General features: G+C 48.3%; 1 protein-coding gene and 1 long non-coding RNA gene across 2 annotated transcripts in view; both read left to right on the top strand.

Annotated features, from left to right (window-relative positions):
* Positions 1-414: 414 nt before the first annotated feature.
* LOC140640539 (uncharacterized) lies at positions 415-3249 on the top strand. The gene is made up of 3 exons (XR_012037297.1): positions 415-532; positions 1246-1381; positions 2243-3249. It is a non-coding gene; the product is annotated as an uncharacterized lncRNA (long non-coding RNA).
* Positions 3250-4966: 1717 nt separating this feature from the next.
* Positions 4967-14517, top strand: part of PPP1R13B (protein phosphatase 1 regulatory subunit 13B) — an 88889-nt gene continuing 79338 nt past the window's right edge. The window contains exon 1 of the mRNA XM_072840068.1: positions 4967-5096. Coding sequence (XP_072696169.1) covers positions 5088-5096 — 9 coding nt within the window. The 5' untranslated portion in view covers positions 4967-5087. The remainder of the gene's footprint in view (positions 5097-14517) is intronic.

Raw genomic sequence — 14517 nt, 5'->3', positions numbered from 1 at the left:
CATGGTGGCCACTGGGCCTTGGAAAACATAAACCAGGTCCCTCTACTCCCCTGGAAAATCACAATATAAAATCCTGACTCTTCATGGCCCACACACCCAAACTGGACCTCCCCTCCCTTCACTCTCCCTGGCTCTGCCCCTGAACCCCCCACCCCCCACCCTTGCTGTAAGCTCATCCCCTTCTCAGCTGTTCCTTCTCTTCCTCCACTTGGTCCTCTGCAGAGCCCTGCAAGGCTATGTCTGCAGTGTTTTGCTCCCAACACAAATGTCACCTTCTTCTGGAAAAAGCAGCCTCCCTTGTCACATTATCTGGCTTTACTGGTTTTTTAACACACTTAACCGGTGTTCAAAGTTATTTTCTTTGTGTTCTTGTTTATCATCTTTTCTCTTGATCAGAATATAAGCTCCATGAGTATAGGGACCATGTCTGTCTTGCTCAAGGCTGTCACCACAGCCTGGACCAGTACTGGGCACCCAGAAGAAAATCATTCAACATTTGTTACCTGAGGGAACTGATCCCTGGGCCATACAGGTAGGTTGCCAGCTCTAAGGTGGCAGGTTGTGACAGGTGACCCAGACTGAGCAGTCCAGGAGAAGGTGGTAGAGATGAGTTCTCCCCCTGCCCTCCATGGCCCCCCATTATGGGGGGTAGATCTGGAAAAACCTTGAAAAAAGAGGACTTATTTGAATTGTGACAAGAACAGGTAGCACTTCTGGAGGAAATTGGCAGAGTGCTTTTGCAGGCACAGGGAGATGGATAAATGGGGAATTGGAGCAGGGAGTGGCTAGGGTTTGGGATGGCTGGGGTATAAGATTCCCTAGCTGTGAAGTGCTAGGGGCATGGGAGATTAACTTGAACAAGTAGATTGTGGCCAGGCTTTGAGGGGTCTTGTTATGGACTGAATTGTGCTCCTGCCTCCCAAGATTCATAGTTGGTTTTTGTTATTCATGAGAGACACACAGAGAGGCAGAGACACAGGCAGAGGGAGAAACAGGGTTCCTGAGTGGAGCCCGATACGGGACTCCATCCCAGGACCCCCAGGATCATGACCCGAGCCAAAGGCAGACGCTAGACCACTGAGACACCCAGGTGCCCCAACAAGATTCATAGGTTGAAGTCCTAACCCTTTTTATAGCCTCCAGATGTGCCTATTTGAAGATAGGGCCTTTAACGAGGGAATCCAGGTTAAAGAGAGGTCATATGGGTGGGTCCTAATCCAATATGATTTGTGTCCTTATACAAAGAGGGAAAGACATCAGGGATGCATGCACAATGAGAAAAGAGGCAGCATGGGAATGGCCATCTGCAGGCCAAGGAGAGAAACCTCAGAAGAACCCGACCGTGCCCCCACCTTGATATGGGACTTCCAGCCCCAGGACGGTAAGAAAGTAAATTTCTGTGGTTTAAGCCCCCCATTCTGTGATCTTTTGTTTCGGCAGCCCTAGCAAACTAATACAAGTCTTAAGGTTTTTATATTTTAATTTTAAATAGTCATCTGGTTCAAGAATCGCACGTGAAAAGTAATAATGACCAGATGATCAAGGTCATGAACATATCATGAACATGATACGTCATGTTGACAGTGTGTAACCCTTGGTAGGATGTGGTGAAAATGGCACTGTATCTGAGAGGCCTTCCAAAAATCCCCTAAGGTCGGACTAATTATAAGAAAAACATTAGCTAAATCTCAAATGAGGAACGTTCTACAAAACACTTATATTCCTCAAAACTGTCAAGTTCTTCAAAAAACAAGGAAATTCTGGAAAACTGTCACAGCCCAGGGAAGCCTAAGGACACATAACAACCAAGTGTACTGTGATGTCTTGGATGGGGTCCTAGAACAAAGGACATTGGCTAAGACTAAGGAAATCTGATCAAGTATGGACTTTAGCTGTACTATATTGACAGAGGTTTGCTAGTTGTAATCAATGTACCAAGATGTTAATGAGAGGGGAAACCGGGAGGGGAGGGAGACTATGAGAACTGTATATTATCTTTGAAAATTTTCCGTAAATCTAAAATGGTTCTGAAGTTTATTTTTAAAGAAGTAATAGTGAAAAGTCTCTCTCAGATTTCTGTCCCTTGCCTGCACGGCACCCGTTCCCACCCACAGCCATTAGTGTCCTGTGCACCTTTCAAGAATCCTTTATGCAAATATGAGCCTATTTTGATTTTCTCCCAGAATAGCTTTTTTGTTTACTTTAAAGAGCATTTAATAATTTTTATCATAAAATATTTCAGAGACGAGAACAATGCGTCCCATATATCCACCACCCATATTCACCAATTATCAAGAATTTGCCGTGTATGCTTCAGCTACCTCTCCCTGCTTTGCTCTCTTCCTTTTGCTCAACTGTCTTCAAGCAAATTCCAGACCTCCTACACATGCCAGTGTGTATCTCTGGACAATTTCCCCATCTCTATTATACTAAAGTCTATGTCCCACCACCAAGAGTGGTTCCTGAGGGGCCTCTGGGTACTTTAGTCTGGGTGATGAAGAGACACAGAACAGCTTTGCAGGGCAGGTGTGTGTGCGTGTGACCTAATTATGTCTGCGAGTGGTATGATTTGGCCATAGGGGAGGTCAGAGCTGGGAGCCAGACTATCAACACCCTTGGATGCTAAGTGATGGGGCCTGATGCATGGAAGTTGCAAGAGGGTGGAGGGAAGGAGGACCAGCTGGAGAGCCTCTGAGGGACGGGGGCACTAAGCAGCCTGGCCTCCCATGCGTACCTACCTGCCTGGAGGCTAGACGGGGTCTTGGTGCGGGGGCAGGGCAGCTGCTGCTACCTGTACCCAAGGGCCCTACAGGCAAGAATGGGACCCCAATGGCTAGGCTTTCCTTCTCAGAAGAGTTGGGCTCATTTTGATTACCTCAAGGCAGTTGGCACATCTCTGCAGTGCCCTGGCAAAGCCTTGTCCCTTGCCTGGCTTCGTGGGCCAGCACCCACCCTCCGATTCATGAACATTAGCATGTCAGAGCTGGAAGGCCATCGGATATCACAGAGTCTAACCCCTCTCTGGTTACACATAGAAACGGAGACCCAGAGAAAGGGGTGCCAGTTGCCTGGGACCACACAGGGAGCGAGAAGCAGAGCTGGCATTAGAACCCAGGTCTCCGGGATCCCTGGGTGGCGCAGCGGTTTGGTGCCTGCCTTTGGCCCAGGGCACCATCCTGGAGACCCGGGATCGAATCCCACGTCGGGCTCCCGGTGCATGGAGCCTCCCTCCCTCTCTCTCTTTCTCTTTCTGTGACTATCATAAATAAATAAATAATAAATAAATAAATAAATAATAAGAATCCAGGTCTCTGACTTCTTCCCATTACTCAGAGCTTCCTCTTCTCTCCAAATCCTGCTCCCGGAAGAGATGTGTCACTAGCCATTGCTGCTTGTGTGTGTGAGCTTAAAACCTCCTGGGTGATCCCTCTCTCAGGGACATAGGTACCCTAAGCCTGCTTGCTAATGATAGCACATCTACAGGACACTCTTTCTGGAGCCCTCACCATGTACCACGCACTGTGCTAGGAGCCTTCCTTACACCTGTACCTGTCTGAACAGGGGAGATTCGGGGAGCCGAATCCCACGAGGCAGCCACTATTACTTTTGTAATCTCCCATTATAGAGGTAGGCAAATTGAGATAGAGAGAGATGCAGCTTGTCTAGGATCACACAGCGAGGGTGTGGCGAGGCTGTGTTTGTCTAACTGGAAAGTCCACACTCCTAAACACTATAACCCCGTGGCCTCTCAAGAAGAGGGGTGGCTTCCCCCGAAGAGGACAGTGCTTCCTCCCTGGCCTCCTCCTTCCTCGCCCACCGGCCTGGAGCCTCTCGGACGGACCCTGACCCCCCGCTGACGTCTCCAAGAAGCCGGGCCCTTCCCAGGGTGCTTTATGGGCTTTGGTGTTTGGGGGCGTCAGCAGACGTCCGCGTTCAGGATGCTCGTGGGAGTTTCGGCGCTGCCCGCACAGCGCAGCAGACACAACGTCCTCTTGGCCAGGGTGAGCGGCGCACAGGAGGGACGCCGGCCCCTTCGGCGGCCTACACTACCGCGCGGGCCGTGCCCTCCGGTGGGCTGTGGACGCGTGGCCCCGGGGGCCGGCACTCGGGCGCGCAGGCCGGGGCAGCAGGTGTCCTGGGAGACGAGGTGTAAGAAGAGGCCGGGCTGCGGCGGCTGGGGCCTGGGCTCTAACCTGGGTGGTTCGAGCGCCAAGGACGGCGGCACAGGTGGGCGCGGGCCGGGCCGGCAGGGGCTGCAGGAGGCGGCGGAGCAGGGCGCCGCGGGCCGCAGAGGACGCGCCGGCGGACGGCGGGGCAGGTGGCCCGGGCGGGAGCGCCGCGGAGCCGGGGCGCGTGGACGGTTTGGGCGCCCCACGCCCCCCGGGAGCCCGGGGTCAGGCCGCGGTCAGACGCGGGCGCGCGCCGCCTCCGCGGGGTGGCCCCGCCCCCTTGGCGACCGCCCGGCGCCCCGGGTTCGAGTCCCGGCCCGGCTGTGCCTCGCTGCGGAGCGGCGCGCGGGCCCCGCCCTCTTCCGGCCTCAGTTTCCCCCCCCGCGCTCGCGGAGGGCCGCTGCCCCCGGCCGCGCGCGGCCCCGAGCCCGCAGGCCGCCACGCGGGGCGGGGCCGCGGCGAGGCGTCCGCAGCGCGCCCGCCCACGGGAGCGCGGACGCGCACGGGCGCGCTCGCACCTGGCGGCCGCGGGAGCGGCTGTGGGCGGGCGGGGCGGGAGGCCACACCCCCGGGCCCGCCCCCGGCCTCGCCGAGCCAATCGGAGCGGGCGGCTGGCCCCGTGTGGGGCGACGCGCCGGGGGCGGGGCCTGCGGGGGCTGAGGAGCGAGCCCGAGGGCCGGCGGCGCGAGGCGGGCGGGCGGAGGCGGCGGCGGCCGGTCCCGGGACAGCGACGCAGCGCGCCGGCGGCCGCGACAGGGCCCGTCAGGCTCCGCAGCCCGCCGCGGCCGCCGCCTCGCCGCTGAGGGCCCGGGAGCGCGGCGGCGGGGGCGCGGCCTGCGAGGACGGCGGGAGCGGCGGGCGCGGCGCGGCGCCGAGCGTCCTGTCAGGCGGCGGAGGGCGCCGCGGACCCGCGCCGCGATGATGCCGGTGGGTGCGGGCGGCGGCGGCTTCCTCCGCGGGCGGCCGGCCAAGCCGCCTTCCTCGCGCGGCTCCCCGCCCTCGGGGCCCGCGCGGGGCCGGGCGGGGAAGGAAGTGGCCTGGCGGGCGCGCCCGGCCCCGGCGCCCCCCGGGCGGGCAGGTGGGGGCGGCGCCGGCTGTCAGCGCGGCCGGGGCCGGGGCCGGGGTCGCGGCCGGGGTCGGGGTCGGGGTCGGGGTCGCGGCCGGGTCAGGGCCGGGTCAGGGCCGGGTCAGGGCCGGGACGCCCGTCGCCCCCTCCCCCCCGCCGCGGCGCGGCCCTTCCTGCCGACCCTCCCCAGCTGGGGGCCGCCTGGGCGGGGAAGCCGGACACGACGTCGGAGCCGGTCCTGTTTCCCTCCGCCCTGGCGGGCGGGCGGCCCGGGGAGGGGGTGTCGTCCGGCGCCCCCGGGACCCCCCGCCTGCGGCTCGGCCGGGGTCGCGTCGGGAGCGGGCGGCGGGGCGTGGGCGCCGGTGCGGAGCTCGCAGGCCGGGGCCCCACGGATGCCCTCGGCCCGGCCCGGCCCGGCCTCTGAGGTTCTGTTGTCTTTAGGAATTGACGTAGGGAGCGGACCGAGAGAGCCATCTTAGGGGTTCCCTCGGAGCGCGCCTCGGGGAGCTGTGCGGACCGTGTGCCGGGACCGGCCTGTGGTCACTGTGATCTGGAGGTGGAACGAGGTTCGCTCGCGGCGGCGCCGCCTTTGTCCTGTCCTCCAGGATGCGTTCTGCGAGAAAGCTTGGCCGTTTCCTTTACCTACGCTCTAGATCGCAGTGCGTGCTCCATGAGGATTTTTCTAGTCTTTTTTTTTTTTTTTTTTTTTTTTGTGAGGTGGATGTCATGACTTCTGGAGAAAAATGTAGGACTGGGGGCGCCCAGTTGGATGTCCTGTTTCCCCCCCACCCCCCCACCCCCCGTGCCTTCATTGTGAGTAGGATCCTCAAACACGCCTATAGTGAAGTAACAACAAAATCCATCGCTTTAACCTACGACTTCCGCGCTGGAAATCACGTTTCTGAAGGAAAGCGCCGTTTCTCTGCGTTTTCTGCTGGAAGACTGCTCTTCTGCGATGCTGCCTGCACTCAAGGACATTTAGATTAGAATCAACCCCCCCCCTCCCGCCCCCCATCTTTCAAGTCATTTCCTGTCTCTTGGTAATCTCTTCCCCCCCTTTTTGAACTCATTCCAGCACATCATGTTTACAGAGTCTTAAGCTTTGACCTCATTGATCCTTAGATCCTTCTTTGGCATCAGGGCTTGTTGGGTTTCCAAACATTTGGTTTTAAATGATTGTCTTGTAATGGAAGGGGAATTGGATGTGAGCATCAGAAGATCCAGAGTGGAGTACCAGTTCTACTACTTTTTTTTTTTTTTTTTCTTTTTTAAGCTATGTGACCTTGAACAAGTCAAGGTCTCCAGCCTGGAGTTACCTCTGAAGTAGGAATAAAAACATACCAGTGTCTGAGGGCTTGTTCTGAGGATCAAAAAGGATGATGTGTCCAAAACTGCTTGTCAAACAGAATGCCATGCAGATATTTATTATTGTTCGTATGGCTCTGAATTGTCCATTTCTAATTTTAACCTCTGCAAGAAAAGGCATTTGGAAGCTGTTCCCTCCCTGATTCTCACTGGCTAGATTTGGAAAAAGGGCATTATGGTGTCTCGGAATTTTGAAAGCAGCGTTAGTTAAATCATGTAATAGTTGGTTTCATTATAAACTACAATAACATTGGAGGGTATTTATAAAATGTAGATTGGTTTCGGCTTTGTGTAATGTTTAATTACAAATACCCTGGGAAGGAACCTGGCTTACATTTTCCATATGGTACACTCAGACGTTTTACCTCTATTCCACATGGTTAGAGTTTCTAGTCTCTTCCTTATCAATTTCCTTAAGTTTTCTTACCTGGCAATTGGGAAATTTCTTCATGATACTTAAAATCATCAAATACTTAAAAAAAAAAAGTACACACGCACACAGATAAGTCTGTTAACTATTTAAAACACACTGTTTTGTTTTAAACGCCTTCTAGTAACAGATGGTGTTTCTCTTAGTCTCTCTTTTGTGCCCTTGAGGTCTATATTTCCTTCTTGATCCCTAAAAATACTACTTGTAGGATCCAGTCCTTCCTCTAGTAACATGGTTGAGACTGGTTGTAAATTCAATGTAAGTTTTAAGGACATGCCATTCTTTTTTGGTCTTATCTGAAACTATGTATCCAATATATAAGTAAGATTGCTCTTTATTGTATAGTTGGTGTTCATCATCATGATGAATCATCAAAGGAAAATTGGATCACATTTTGCATACTTTGTATAGAGTAGTACTTTCTAATAGGAATGTAATGTGAGCCACACAAATGTGATTTTAAATTTTCTAGGCACTACATAAAAAGGTGGTATTTTAGTAATATCTTTTATTAACTCAGTATATCAAGAGTGTCATTTTAACATGTAATCAATATGAAAATTTACTGATGTGGTATTTTACCTTTTTTTTTTTCTTTCTTTTTACACTAAGTCATTGAAATCCAGTGTGAATCTGGTGAAGTTTAGAGTAGCACATTTCAGGTGCTCAGTAGCCACCTGTGGTCAGTAGCTACTATATTGGGCAACACAGGGTTTAGAATATATTTTAGTTATTTGATAATTAGCTATTAGTGTGTAGAGTCTGTGGTAACTTTTAATTGATCAGATGGTTTACTGCAGCACTCAGTCTCAGCTGTTGGGAATAAATGGAAGTATCCGGTCATGTTTTCATTTGACACACAGTCTTTGTAGAAGTCTTTAATTTGCCTGTTTTGGGAAGTTCCATGACTTTTTTTTTTTTTCTTTAATGGGCTCCGTGCCCATAATGGAGCCCAATGCAGGGCTTGAGCTCAGGACCCTGAGATCAGGAGTCAGTGCTTTAACCAGCTGAGCCACCCAGGTACCCCTGTGACTCTACTTTTATATTTTGGAATTTTCTCGTACTAAAACAGTAATGCATTCTAGTATCTGTAGTCATTCACCTTTTTGTCAATGGATGACATTTTTACAATGTTTTCCCAGAAGAATATGGCCTATACTTTAAAGATCTCTTTTTGGCTCCTCCCTAAGATCTAGACCTGAAGGCATTTAGGGTATGCCTAAATAACTTTGAAAGAAATAAGAATATTAATAAAAATAGTGTGATTCAGAGCATGAAAAGAATGAAAATATCTTACTCATTGGTCAGCTTCTCAAAAGGGAGTGAGCATTTTGCAGCTGGCAAAACTTCTTGTGCAAAGGTGAAATATGTGTCTGGGGAATGGTGCTAAGGGTACTTTTTTCCTCTTCCAAAGGAATGTTGATATGAGTAAAGGAAGTTCTGTGGTTCTAAAGCGTGTTTTATTCATAAGAAAGGCACTCTGGTGGTAGTGTTTTGGTCATGTCAGCAGTGAGACTCCTTATCTGCAGTAGATAGCACACAGAATGACTAGCTGATTCCGCTCCTTTCTGTCCCTAGGAGCCCTTTCAATATATTCATGATAGGCTAGGGGTTAAATAAATTTGTGTTTAATATTTAGCTCTCATTAAACAGACATTTACTTATTTCAGATACTTTCTTCCCAACTACGTACAAAAAAATAAAAATGAGGTACTAGAATGAGTCTTTTTTTACTTTAATATTTTTTAAAGATTTTATTTTTTCATGAGAGAGACAAGAGAGAGGCAGAGGGAGAAGCAGGCTCCCTACTGGGAGCCTGATGTGGAACTTGATCCCAGGACCCCAGGATCACGACCTGAGCCAAAGGCAGACACTCAACCCCTGAGCCACCCAGGTGCCCCCAGAATAGGTTTTCTTTTAAATAATCAGCTGTCATGTAATTGATAAAACAAACTATAAGGAGGGAGATTTAGGTTCTAGTACCCACTTGTTGGTAACCTTGTAACCTTTGAACCTAATTTATTTGGCCTTCAGTTTCTCACCTGTGAAATGAGTTGGTCTTGGTGATTTCCAGCTGTTTATGGTTGGTTCAGCAGTTGATACATAGCAGATACTTTCATGAAAGGCAATAATCAGACTACATCAAAGGTTGAGGCAACCTGACACTTGTTTTGACAGCCCTAATAGTAAACTTGTTCACTGCCCAAGTATCTTTGTGCCATAGAGCAGATAAGACCTCAGTAGGTGTTCACTATTATTGTTAATTAATAATTTAGGTACCTGATAGGCTTGATTTGTAGCCTAATTCAGTAAACAAAACCCTGAAGACTGGAGATTTTTTAAACTCGTTTCTTTAAAACAAAAATTAGGGATCCCTGGGTGGCGCAGCGGTTTAGCGCCTGCCTTTGGCCCAGGGCGCGATCCTGGAGACCCGGGATCGAATCCCATGTCGGGCTCCCGGTGCATGGAGCCTGCTTCTCCCTCTGCCTGTGTCTCTGCCTCTCTCTCTCTCTCTCTCTCTCTGTGACTATCATAAATAAATAAAAATTAAAAAAAAATAAATAAAAAATAAAACAAAAATTACAGGCATAGGAGATCCCTGGGTGGCTCAGCGATTTAGCCTCTGCCTTTGGCCCAGGGCACGATCCTGGATTCCCAGGGTCGAGCCCCGTGTCAGGCTCCTGGCATGGAGCCTGCTTCTCCCTCCTCCTGGTCTCTGCCTTTCTCTCTCTCTCTATGTCTATCATGAATAAATAAATAAATAAATCTTTTAAAAAAAATTACAGGCATAATATTGCCATTTAAAATGATCCTAGCCGGGCAGCCCCAGTGGCGCAGTGGTTTAGTGCCGCCTGCAGCCTGGGGTGTGATCCTGGAGACCCGGGATCGAGTCCCACGTCGGGCTCCCTGCATGGAGCCTGCTTCTCCCTCTGCCTGTGTCTCTGCCTCTCTCTCTCTCTCTCTCTCTCTGAATAAATAAATCTTAAAAAAAAAAAAATCCTAGCCTTATATTGCCCAGAAATTCATAAAAAGAAAAGCAAAGCCTTGGTCATACAAAGACATGTATATAAAAGCTTGTGTTATTCCAGCTTTTTTTTTTTTTAATCATCTATATGGATAACTCTTCTAAAGGCTGTAGTATTAAGTGCAGCCATGAGGTGCAGGTATTTAACTTCTTCCTATAGCTCGATCTGGTAAAGTGAATACTTGTGGTATTTGTCATCATGTGCTAAGGCACTGTATCACAGGTTTTGTGACGGTGTCTTTGTTTTTATGGAGAACTGAGGCTCAAGAGGCAAAGAAACTTGGCTAAGGTCCTCCAGCTAGTAAGTGGTAAAACAAGGTTTGAAAACAAGTTGACTCAGACCCTTTGCCCCTATCCTTTGTGCCAGTCACTTTAGGGAAGTTGCCCACAGTCCAAGCATTTTGCTGGGGGTGCTAGTGAATTGAGTTTGGCTAAATTTTTTCCCGGTTATCCTCAGCTCAAAAAGAGCTTAATATTTAAAAGAATCCTGAGGTGAGTCTTTTTTTTTTTTTTTCCAGTATAGTTAACATACGGTTATATTAGTTTCAGGTGTATAATATAGTAAGTCAACAATTCTGTGCATTACTCCGTGCTCATCATGAATATACTCTTAATCCTTTACCTATTTTACTTGCCCCCCCCCACCATCAGTGTGTTCTCTATAGTTAAGAGTCTGTTTCTTGGTTTGTCTTTTTTGTTTCTTAAATTATACATGAGTGAAATCATGTAGTATTTGTCTTTCTCTGGCTGATTTATTTCACTTAGCATTATATTCTCTAGCTCCATCCATGTTGTTACAAATGGCAAGATTTCTTTCTGGCTGAGTAATATTCCACTGTATATGTATACTGCAACTTCTTTATCCATTCAATCTATTGATGGACACTTGGGCTGCTTCCATAATTTGGCTATTGTAGGTAATGCTGCAGTATACATAGGAGTGCATATATCTTTGTTTTTGTATTCTTTGGCTAAATACCCAGTAGTGGAATTACTGGATCATATGGTAACTCTGTTTTTAACTTTTTGAGGAACCTCCACAGCATTTTCCACAGTGGCTGCACCAGTTTGCACTCCCATCAACAGTGTAAGAGAGTTCCTTTCTCGTAACATACTTTCCAACACTTGTTTTTTATGTTTTTTAGTTTAGCCATTCTGACAGGTGTGAGGTGTTATCTCATTGTGGTTTGGATTGGCATTTCCCTGATCAGTGATGAGGAGCATTTTTTCATGTGTCTGTTGGCCATCTGTATGTCTTCTTTAGAGAAGTGTCTATTCATGTCCTCCACCCGTTTTTATTAAGTTATTTGAGTTTTTTTGGTGTTGTCAAGGTGAATCTTTTTGATAAAAAGTGAGAGTTTTCATCATCTTGGGTTTGGAAACAGCTCTGGTTCAAATGTAAATGTAATTTTCCTTTCTCAACACCTACTTTGAACAGTCTGTGCCAGTATATATGCTTAAGAGTTGCTTAGGATTTTTAGCATGTTATTGTATTGTAGTTATATAACTGGTTGTCAGCATGTATATTTGTGTGTGTTTGCACAGATGGACAGTAGTTTTCAGTAAAAGTTTGGTGGTATTTTGGTGTCCTGCAGTGTTGCCATAGTTATTTCACAAACTGTGGTTTTAGGGATGAATTTAGGAATGGTGATAATCAAGTACTATTGTGACACTTCCTTGGCTTAATTGCCTTGTTTTAGTTCAATGCAAATGTAACGATCAGTTATCATACTAACTGATAAGCAAAAGCTACTGTTACTGGATTTTGTAAAATAAAAATCTTTGCGTGGTGACATGTAGAACAATAAAAACTGGGAAAATGAGGTTGTTTTAAAATTCATGACATTTGGGGTGCTTGGGTGGCTCAGTTGGTTAAGCATCTCCCTTTGGCTCAGGTTCTGACCCCAGGGTCCTGGAATTGAGGCTTGCATGGGGCTCCGTGCTCTGTGGGGAGCCTGCTTCTCCCTCTGCCCGGCTGGTGCTCTTTCACTCTCTCTAAATAAAATCTTTTTTTTTTTTTAATTTTTATTTATTTATGATAGTCACACAGAGAGAGAGAGAGAGGCAGAGACACAGGCAGAGGGAGAAGCAGGCTCCATGCTGGGAGCCTGACATGGGATTCGATCCCGGGTCTCCAGGATCACGTCCTGGGTCAAAGGCAGGCGCCAAACCGCTGCGCTACCCAGGGATCCCTCTCTAAATAAAATCTTAAAAAAAAAAAATGACATTCAAAATATTAGTGTATAGTTCAGTATAGGATCTTGCTGGTAGTATTGTTAGTATAGCTACAGAAAATGTTAATTGACCTTTGGCAGAATCATGATTTGAAATATGTGTAATGATTATAATCATCATAGCTCAAGCAGATGGAAAGGCCCTGTGGTAGGACCATGCCCAGCTTACTTAAGAAACAAAAGGAGGGGATCCCTGGGTGGCACAGCAGTTTGGTGCCTGCCTTTGGCCCAGGGCACGATCCTGGGGACCCAGGATCGAGTCCCACGTCAGGCTCCCGGTGCATGGAGCCTGCTTCTCCCTCTGCCTATGTCTCTGCCTCTCTCTCTCTCTCTCTCTCTCTCTGTGTGTGTGACTATCATAAATAATTAAAAAAAGAAAGAAACAAAAGGAGGCCAGTATGGCTGCAGCAGAGTGTGGGAGGGGAAGAGAGAGGAAAATGAAATCAGAAAGGTGATGACAGTGGGGGAATTTAGGATCTTGTAGGACTTAACAGTTTATTCATATAGGCTTTTTTTTTATTTAAAGATTTAAAATTTATTTGAGAGAGACCATGTGTGAGAAGGGGGAGGGGCAGAGAGAGGGAGAGAGAGAATCTCAAGCAGATTCCCCACTGAGGGATGAGCCTGACATAGGCTTGATCTCACGACCCTGAGATCATGACCTGGGTTGACATCAAGAGTCAGACGCTTAAAAAAAAAAAAAGAGTCAGACGCTTAATTGACAGCCACCCAGGCACCCCTCATGAGGCTCTTTGAAAGACAAAAGATATGAGAAATTTCTATTGAAAGAAATAAAATCATGGTTTGTTTTTGTATAAGTAGTTCTGAATAGTAGGCATTGCCTAGGTGCAGCAGAAAAGAATGTGAGGCTTGGTGTCAGTCAGCTGCAGTGTGGGTTCTGGCATCACCACTTACTTGGCTCTCTGACTTTGGGTAAAGTTACTTAGACCCTCAGTCTCCCCCCCCCCCTTTTTTTTAATTAGTGGACCCTCAGTTCTTAAACTGGAGATAATAGTAGGAACTTTATAGGATGGTCAGACGGATCAGGTTGATTATTATAGCAAAAGGTGCTTTTTGTGCAGTAAATGCTCAGTAAACGTTAGTTAATTGTGATGTTTCATTTCCTCTGGGAAGCTTTGCTTAGGCCAACTCTACCAATACAGGCATGCAACCTGGTACATCTTTTTCTTTTAAGTTCTAATTTATATACCATAAATTCACCTTTTAACCTGTATGATTCAGTGGTTTTTAGCATCAGCATGGGGTTGTCCAGCCATCACCACTGTCTCATTCAGAACACTTTGCCTGATATATCTTTGTGGTACTTGCCATAGTTGTAGCCCTAAACATTCATTTGCGTGACTGTTTGCTTAGTATCTGTTCTCATCCTAGACTGTAAGTTTCATGAGGGCAGAATCTGTCTCTCTTTTTATTTGTCATTTACTGCCAATGCCTATCCCAGTGAAATGGGATAATTTTTTTTTTTTTTTTTTTTTTTTTTTTTTACTGTCAGGAGCAGGGAAAAGGGAACAAGAAGGGGAGGAGGGGACACAGGTGCAGAAAGAGAAAGGGGGGCAATGATAGGTAGGGGGTAAGATGGAGACGGAAATACACACCCAAGATATAGGAAAATGGAACGGCAGAGAGGGAGATGGGAAGGCAGGGAGGAAGATGTAGATACAGGAAGGAGGCGAGGAAATGGCCAAAACCGAGGGAGATGGACTTGCGGACACACACACAAGGAAGGGAGGAGACTCGGGTAGAATTGGAGAGATGGGGGCACAGGCAGACAGGGTGGGGTTGGGGATCCCCCTTCCACGGTCATCCCCCCACCCCCACCCTATGCCCAGCAAATCCAGAGCCGCGGCCTCTGGCGTCCTGGCCTCCACCTTCCCCTGCATAATTGGTGTTCAGTGACAATTTGTTGAATGAAAGAAGATGTAACATGGTATGTAGTGCTGGATCCCATTGAGAAGTGTGTGTGTGCAATGCAATGGGGTTCACACTTGACCCTGTAGATCTTCAGAAACCACCAGAAATTTCTAACAAGTGGAATGATGCAATCAGATTTGTATGAGAGAGGGATAATTCTGAAGACAGAATGGACTGTGCAATAAGAGAGATGAAAAAGAAGCAGGAAAGCAGTTAGGAGACTAGTTGGGGCAAGCCAGCCTTGACCTGCAGAAGAAAAAAATCAGACAATAGGTAAAATAGATCTGATGGAGTAC

Source organism: Canis lupus, chromosome 9 (genome assembly GCF_048164855.1).
Source record: "Canis lupus baileyi chromosome 9, mCanLup2.hap1, whole genome shotgun sequence".
Taxonomy (NCBI): domain Eukaryota; kingdom Metazoa; phylum Chordata; class Mammalia; order Carnivora; family Canidae; genus Canis; species Canis lupus.
Note: the sequence above shows the minus strand (reverse complement) of the source record. Positions and strands in the feature narration are given on the sequence as shown.